At 32.6% G+C, this 9,630-nt stretch overlaps 1 protein-coding gene across 3 annotated transcripts in view; it reads right to left on the bottom strand.

The window, feature by feature from the left end:
• LOC106468763 overlaps nucleotides 1–9,630 on the bottom strand; it is a 49,131-nt gene that overhangs the window by 26,313 nt on the left and 13,188 nt on the right. For 2 of the 3 annotated variants that reach the window (XM_013929203.2, XM_022397124.1), the window contains exon 2: nucleotides 626–747. In XM_013929203.2, coding sequence (XP_013784657.1) covers nucleotides 626–747 — 122 coding nt within the window. Of the gene's footprint in view, nucleotides 1–625; nucleotides 748–6,891; nucleotides 6,942–9,630 lie in introns of those variants that run through there. The other variant, XM_022397125.1, reaches the window with a different exon arrangement.

The following is a 9,630-nucleotide window of genomic DNA, read 5'->3' as shown; positions in this document are numbered from 1 at the left end:
ATGGTTTACACTTTACATGGTGTTTTAATCTACAGTCAGACAAAGAGAGCAAAGTGGCTCACATATATACATGCTGAGTTTAATTTATCCTTATGCAGTGCGTCCACACACACACACACACACACACACAGAGATTTCATAATAAAATAGTATAAAATCAATAAAATTTTATCAATTTTAGATCCTTAATTTTTAGGGGTACATGGGAACCTGTCAGAATGCCCAAGGGGTACAGAGGAACAAAAAGGTTGGGAATCCCTGGCTTAGAATAAGAATTAAAACACAGTAATATTACAAGTAGTAAAAATAAAGTTCTCCAATATTCTTTAAAATATGCAATCAAAAGACTGAGGTTCTAAAAGTTTAAGACTTCTGTCACTATACAATTAATAATCTTTACTACTTTCAAGAAACTCAAATTTGAGAAGTTTTAAATAAACTTCACATGAAATTCTACAAAATAAGAACATGAATGTTTAACCATGTTGCTATTAATACCAGTAATTCTTGGATAAGATGGTTAGCTGTGCAAAAACCCTGTCTTACACTTAATATACATACTATCCCATGTACAGTACATACATGTATTCTTTTACAGTTTAGTATGTATTACAGATATACTTACAATGGGTTTCACATTCATCTATAGGGTTTTCAGCTGTTTGAAAGTTACCAAGCTCTGGCTCATGACTTACTTCCTCTGTCACTGCTCTAGATAGGACAACAGCCAGGGAGTGGGGGCATTTCCTGCAAGTACAGGTTATAGTTGTCTACTTTTATTATAATCCATTATCTTTGTATTGAAAATTATTTAAATTCTAATTTCATACACTCAAAGTCCTTACATATTACTTTTAATAAATCAATATATTATCAAAGAACATCAGTGGTAAAATTATAATGCATTTACTTTTAAACACCCACACCCTGAAAACATTGCCTGTACTTATGCTGCATCAATTATCAGAAAAATGACATTAAACATTTGTAAATTCAATAATAAACAAAATTTGGAAACTGACAACCTCAATAATTATAACTCCAAGAAGAGCAATATATACAATGTATTCATATAATATTATCTACTCCAAAACACCTTAGGTGTGAAAAAAAAAAGGCGTGGCCAAAAAAGGATTGAGTATGCAACTTAAATTAATGAAATCAAAATTGGCAGTCAAACTGGTAGCTACATTTATAGCACTGATAAGAATTTTAGAACAAATATTCATTCATTAGTTAGCTAGGCTGCATATTTTGTTCTACCCACCATCATGCCCCAAGTTGAACAAAAAATACATTCTGGCTAACTAATGAATGAATATTTACTGTAAAATTCTTATCAATGCTATAAGTGTAGCTAGCAGTTTGGCCACCAATTTTGATTTCCTTCCTTTAAGTCACACGCTGAATTCTTTTTTGGACACCTTTTTTCACACCTAAGGTGTTTTTGGTTAGATATGACTTTTGGTCAATACACACCAACAAACCAAAGCAAGTTAAAAAATGACATTCGATAGTAACCAAAATTAGCTTTAAGGTCACAACCTTATTATTCAGAACAGATGTATACTTTACAGAACCAAGTAATGCCATGGAATTTAGGTTAACAGTTTCTTGTAATCACCACATATAATTGGTACAGCCGTATCAAGCATCATTATTTATGCTAATTACTTAAGCTAATATTATATGAGAATAAACATTGTTTAATTAGAATAATGTCATAACATTTAATCAGTTTGTGCTGAAAAGTTGGTAATGAATAATCAATAATAGCCATCCACCCATATGATTATTGTGAAAGCTTCAGCTAGAAACTGCTAATCTAGTTTGCTTAGCCTAACCAATACTTAGGCATCTGCACGTCCTTTCACCTTATAGTTTTGCTGTTCAAAAATCAGCCATCTTTAATCTGAATGACAAAAACTGAAAACAGTCCACTTTTACTTTTAGGTGAAGCTGTTAGACAGATAGCTCACGACTTTTTGTGTAGGCATGCACAAAACTTTTGGTTAAAGTTGAATAATTTTTCTTGCATGACTTTGCACTTGTGACTTATATTTACACCTAATTGTAAGTTGAAAAAAGATCTATCAGTGTACCAAATTTGAAGGAAAAAAAAAAAATTTATGAAGTTGAGTATGTTTTTCTATAAAATAAAGTTTCCGTACTTTTGGTGCAAAGAAAAAATTATAGGAAGAAATTCAAACAAAATTGGAGAGGTTATATCTCATGTATTTCTGAAAGGATTGCCTTAAAATTTGGTATGTGAAGTAAGAGTCCAGTAGAGACATCCACTGAAACATTTGATAGTTTGGATTACCACAGTCTGAGATACAGAAGGTCGAATATAACTAAACTGTTAATAACACACAGTGTCTTGTAGCAGGTTGTTTTGGCTGCACAACAAATTACTATGTGTCTCAATCATGACTACAACAAAAATACTGCATGTATAATTATATACAAGCTTCAAATTCTCTGTGTATAATTCATAATTCTGAACAAAGTCACAAAAGTATCAAACTCTTCAACAAGATACTACTGGTAGTTTTGGTAAAAGTTGAATACAGTATAATCTATATTATGATTTACAAAACTTAAAATATTTGGTAACAAACCATTTCAAGGGTATCCTGCAAGTTTCATAACACAAGCAAATATCTCTAACGTTGTAAAAAGGAAAAAAAAAAATAGCCATTTTTAAGGTGTAGGACCCACATTACAAAAATGATACAGTAATGTTTATGAGTGATTCTGAAATTTTAAATGAATGATGATGCTGTTCTATAGAGTTCACATACCTCAGTGAACAGAGGCAATTGAGGGATAAAGGTGCTAACCAATACATAGAATTCAATAATCATATTCTTAAACTTGTTGCATAGAACTATTTATGTATTGGCAGTGCAAGGAAAATACTGTAGTTGTTCTTTAGATCAGGACTTAGATTCAAACCGAGGCCATTAAGAAAAATTCCTTCTAAGCCTTAATTTTTTTGCCTTCAAAATGCCAACAACTAATCTCTTTTTTTTTTATTTAAGAATTACTGATAATCTCAGTGTAACTGGTGAACCAACTGGCATATCAACATCTCATGACCCCAAGTACACACATGCAATGTTTCTAATCCTAATATTATCACGTATGAAGAACATACATACCATTATCAGAAAAAATTTCAAATTTTCCTCTCACCTGATGTCCCAATACTGCACCTATGCCTGGTACAAAAGTTACCATTTTTTTAAATGTGTCAAATATTAGCATAGCTGGTATCCCTGCCTTAAACTAATTAGCAATGACAAACTCCTATCTTGTGGAAGATTCTATAATGTGACCATCTCAAAATGTTATCTAGTTTAATTTCTTAGAGGATCATATCTGTGGTAAGCAACTTTATTTTTTAAATTAGCATTACAACAGATCAATTATATGTATCAGTAAAACCTTAAAAAGTTATAGTTGGTCATGTTCTCAACAAGCACCACTGTTTTAGAAGTATCATGAACAGGTTCTCAATTCAATTGTTGATTAAAGCAGTGTGTGTGTGTGTGTGTGTGTTTAAAAAGTATCTGCTGTGTTATTTTCAGTATGGTAACACACAAAGATCTCTGTTTAAATGTCAGTACAAATATAAATAAAAATCGTTAACTATTCAAATATTATAATTCATGTATCTGAAATAATTGCTTCACACAAATACAAGAGTAAGAAACTAAAGCTTATGAATTGTACTTTTAATTATGCATTTCACTAAACTGACTAAATTTAAAGAGTACATTGTCATATGAGTTCACAATACTAATTTATCTGAAAGCTAGAGGAAACAGTTAACAAAACAGCTTACCTACAAATAGTATTACTATTATTTGCATAATTGCTGTAGATATTGCTTCAGGAGGTCAGCTTTTCTTACAAGACAGCCAAAGCATACACTGTCCCTTTTAAGTAAAACTAACCTAATGTTTTTATACGATAGAGGGATATTTTTCATTAATAAACTTAAAGCAACTGATAAAATTATAAACACTGATTCTAATTCATTCTCTGCCGTGGCTTGGCGCCATTTTTCCATAATGAGCGTAACACCTAACCACACAAACGTCACAATGATTATTAGAACTTTTTGAAATTCGAAGTAAAATATTTTTTTGAACGCACCATCTTACAAGTTAATTTTAACAACACTAGCTTTAAGTTTTTCTTTAAATAACACTTGAAAATAAATTAAAGCCATGTACTTTTCATTGTAATTTCAAGCTACTTTAAGTTTTAAATAACGCAAGAAAGTGGATATATGAAATACTAGAGGGACACTCAGTAGAGCGCATACCTCCGCCCAGCGGCGTTGCTCAGATTCGGTTCTAAATAAAATAAAAAAGTTTTTCTGAATGTCGGCCGTTATCAACGGACACAGACCATTTTTAGTAAGACAATGAAGAATTATATTCTACATATTTCCACCAAGTTTCATCAAAATCCGATCATTTTTTTGACTGAGTTATAGAGTAAATATAGTGTGAAAAACTGGTCCCCATGTTAAAAGACAGATTTTTCGATTTTCGTTACCCTGACCCTCCAGAACCTAATCACTTCTAAGTTGGGTCATAATACAACGTCCAAACCCATTCAAACGTTTGAGAAATCTTGCTGACAAACACACACACACACACACACACACACGAGGTGAAAACATAACATCCGTCCACCTTCGGTGGCGATGGTAAAAAACTGTTTTTAGAATAATCCTTATTTCTACCAAGTCATTTCATTTTTATTGTAGTTCTGTTTTTTGGTGTGTGTGTGTGTGTGTGTGTGTGTGTGTGTTGTGACGAGGGACTTTTAAACGAGGAATACGAATATCTGCCCCATTATAAGCACATATAATGGTCTACACTTGTTTTATCTCATTTTTTAACACTTATCGTTGTAATTTTAGTATGTTATACGCTTCCTTTACTAAATAGTTAATTACCATGGTCCAATTATCACTGCCTGCCAGCAGGTGTACATAAGAACAATGTTAAAGTTGTTTACTTCTTTTACTTATTTATTTATATAAGAACACAAAAGTTTATTTAATTAGCTATCTTCATAACCAGTTAATTCCAGTTTCGCTTGTCCTGATAGGAAATTTAAAAATATAAAATCCGCGAGTTACAATATATTCACCCAACGTAATATGATCATTCGACATGATGCAAAGGAACTGAACAACTAACACCAGAGATACAAATTTTGAGGTACTACTAGACAGCATAAAAAAACAACAACAGCAATTTGGAAAACTTAATGACCGATTCATTCTGACTCAAATCTTTATTCCAATAATATATTTATATTATATTATTTGTATTCAATAATATATTTGAACACATTTTTCCGAACTAATTTTACACCAAATTGTTTGTGGGTCCCTGACTTTGCAAGCTTCTGTCCTATAATAACATGCTAGTCAGAAAAACAATTAAACGGAAATATCGTTAGTAATGCGGTAAATTATATGAACCCACGAGTGAAAGAAAAGAACAAGTTACAATATCTCAATCAGTACATCTACTATATCCAGTGCTGACGAGGCCTTTCATCCAATAATAGGGCTCATCAGGGTGGATGGGATACGACTGACATAGTAATGGTCTGGGCACTATATATCATCAATTTTCATGAACAACAACTGAGAAAGTGTGAATCAGATTAGCAAGTGATGTCAAGCTAACTGTTATTGGAGTTTCCCATGTATTTTACACAGGAAACAAGTTATTTCACTCATTTTTCTTTTATCAGTTCTTTATACGGAGTTCTGAACTGACAAAAACATAAAATTACCCAACCGGTAGTGAATGGAATATAAACAAATACGCAATTTGGGCGTTAAAAAATGCTGCACGCGTAGTTAACATTAACTGGCTACCACGAGCAACACGATTAATGAAATACTAGAGTACAAATATCTACGTGTCTTTTGGTTAATTTATTGTCACGTGTACTCAGTAAGATATTGCATTAGAGATGCTATATATGATAAAACTGGAAAACAATTTATGTAACCTCTCAAAACTAAAAAAAGTGATAATGCCTTGACAAATACAGTGGTCTGTAGGCAAAATCTGAAATCATGTCAAATTTCACGAATTTTAACATCTGCTGGAATTATTCATTGCAACTCTTACAATGGAAAACAAAGCTTCACCTTCCTATTTCTTTGTAAACAAGTTAGTGGGAATTAACCATAACCTTAATATTATGAATATAATTAAAGATGGCATTTACTAAAAAAATAAAAATAAATGGTTTACTGTTTGTTGTTAAGCGCAAAGCTACACAATAGGCTATCTGTGTTTCTCCCACCACGGGTATCGAAACTCGGTTTTTAGTGTTATAACTCTTCAGACTTTCCGTTGTGCCACTGGAGGGCAACTATTTACAGTCTTATTTGAATGCTTAAGGTAGGGGCTCCTAAAGTTTCTTGGCTTAAGGCTTCTCAAGACATTAAGCATCGTGATTGAGTACCTCCACCTAATCATAAAAACCATTTAGGTTAATAGTTCTCCTTACAATAACCTCCTTTTGCCATTATAATCATAAGTGGAACTTACCTTTAGCGCGAATATTTTCCAGTTGCCATATCCATTTGGGAGGGTATCCCTGGCTTAATGAAGATATGTATGTTAGCTTATATCCAGAAATAGGATTTTAACTGATTTATTAGAGGAGAAAAGCACTAGTTTACGAATGGGGATAATACATATTTCCAGAGGCAAGTTGTCTGTTTAACAAGGATCTTGAACAAAATCACAATGTTAAAAGTTTAGTAAATATAACTTACAATTACATTACTCATGCAGCAAAAAATAAAATGTTAAAGGTATAAATTTCGACACCTACTGGTGTATTCGTCAGATGACGATTTCTAAGCAATTACTATGGATCCTAGACCATGTAGGAAGTTACTTTAGGAAACTAAATATTCACTTCCTTATTTTTAGCTCTTTCCACATAAAACTTTTATGGTTCTCTTGCCACAAATATATACTTGATGGAAGTGTCGGAAAACCCACGTAATAAATCATCAGAAAACGTCTGGTTGGAACCTGCTCAAACTGAGTTTCTAGGTATTCATGGTAACAAGTGACTTATCATCATATTACTCGAAATTACTCTTTCTAGAAAAAAGTTTTCTAATTGGTTATTTCAAAGTATTACAACCAACCATAAGCGTAAGGACTCTGTTCCTATCTTGTTCACATGACATAGTGTACCAGAATGTAAAGTAGGGTACAAGATGACGTCTTGGAAAGTTCACCAACGGTTCGCAAATTGCTTATAATGCTGATATAACATTACGACTAGTAAAACTTTATTTACACCTATACTTGTTCTGCTTATAATGCTGATATAACATTAGGTCTAGTGAAACTTTATTTACACCTACACTTGTTCTTCCTTGGCAGCCGTTGAACTTAAAACGAACCCAATTCTGGGAATTTAACGAAGACTATATGTACCATGTTTGATGTTCCAATACACAGAAAGTCTTCTTTTACGCTTAAACGTAAAGATAAAAATAACACACTGTGTTCATCGCGTTTTCCTACACTTGGAGTGGATGACTAAACGCTATTCGATGAAAGAGTTCCTTTCGCATGTTAAACTAAGATTTATGTTGTCGCCTTTCCAACTACACGATTGTGTTATTACTCTTAAACTTTCATCAAATTTCATGTAATCTAACTGTTTTCCAAAATTATATTCTCTTCCTTTTACTTTATGTGTGTATGTGGGGGGAGGGGGGTCTCTTTTTTTATTTATAAAAACAAAAACTATTTCTTAAGTGTACGTTAACAATTATGAATATATAATCGGTGTTAGATATTAAAATAAATTATGCGTCGTTATTTATTCTGACCCTACAAATTTGATTTGTAAATTACTTAAATAGAAATATATAATAATTACAATTCATTTGCTTCATCTGGTTCACACCATAACTGTGCACATATACCCCCAATGCTGTGCCTACAGTATCTCAGCTGGCTATATAAGTCGGCACTGGATATGGCAGATGTAGTGGTCGATATATTACAAAATTATCCAATTCTTTGATTAATGGATTCTTAGAACCAACAATATATACACAAATATTGTTTATATTTCATTATACGTTCATTGTTATAGGCATCCTTTTTCAAGTATTGTAATCCAATATGTAATTATTCATATTTGATGTTTGACTATTGTCATATTTCTAATTGAAAGGAAAAATATATAAAAGCAATAGGATTTTTTTTGTAATGTATTGACAAAACACAGGAAATAGAAAATATACTCCTTTTTCGTTTTCCGATTCATAATATGGAATCTTAAGATACTTTTAAAAGGCGTATGTTATATTTTACTGTCCGTAAAAGTTCAAAATAAACACCGCTACACAGTTTTTTTGTTTCGTACGTATGGGGGCGTGTGCGTGTAGGAGTGCTTGTGACATAATGAAGAAACAGGGTAGGTGGTGCGTTAAATTCTCATTTATTTATACAAGAGCTTACATCAACCGCACCAGTTCAGAGGAAAATTACCGTCATAAAAGGCTGGAATTCCATTAGTATAATAAACAGCCAACTTCAAAAGTAAACTTGTTTATTTTCGCTTTGCGATTAAATACTACTATCCCATGAGTACGGGTATCACTTTTATTACGACTCACGAATGCTGTGTTAAGATATATTACTGTACAACAAAATTTCCTATTATCGTGACTCGTTTTTAATTTTTATAATATAATAGACATTTTGGAAGGATCCTTTCACAAGTACCGTACGAGTATAGAGGCGTGGCGCGTGTACAACACATGCCTCACGTGCTTTTCCAGCCGTTTCATAGTCTGTATTATCGGGATCTTCGCTGTGTAAGAACACAGTATAGTTATTACCGACGAGAGCACGAATGCTGACGGGACAAACATACAGGTATATATAACCCATGCCTAGTGAAGCTTCGCAGGCCAACGCCCATCTAGACACGCCGAATTAGCTACTTCGTTCTTACAATACACATTTAGAAAGATCTGAGATAAAAAAACAACAACATTGATTAAGTTTCTGCGGTAAATAATTTTACGCTATTTAAAAGAAGTACAATCTGTAACATACAAGAAAGAAAACGTTAATTGGTATCAGAAATTTTACCACTGTGAAAAATGGAAATTTATCATTACATGAATTACAAAATAAATATTGTCGGTTAGAAAATACGAGAACATAAAACAATGGAATATATTTCAACGTTTACAATGCATACTGGTTTGTAGTTAAGCACAAAGTTACACAATGGGCTATCTGTGCTCTGCCCACCACGGGTATCGAAACCCGGTTTCTAGCGGTGTAAGTCCGCAGACATACCGCTGTGCCACTGGGGGGAAATGACTAAAATCTGTTTGTATCACGATAAGAGTCTTATTTTAAAACATTAAGTTCTCACGTGATATGAAAACACAGGAAATAAAAGCGAAGAAACTTTAGTGTATATATATATATATATATATATATATATATATATACACACACACACACAACAACTAACTACTACGTACGTCGTACTTAAGTAAAGTAAGGTAGTACGGTCGTACCT

This window comes from Limulus polyphemus, unplaced genomic scaffold, assembly GCF_000517525.1.
Source record: "Limulus polyphemus unplaced genomic scaffold, Limulus_polyphemus-2.1.2 Scaffold3153, whole genome shotgun sequence".
Classification (NCBI taxonomy): Eukaryota; Metazoa; Arthropoda; class Merostomata; order Xiphosura; family Limulidae; genus Limulus; species Limulus polyphemus.
The sequence above is the reverse complement of the archived record's forward strand: the minus strand, read 5'-3'. Positions and strand labels throughout refer to the sequence as shown.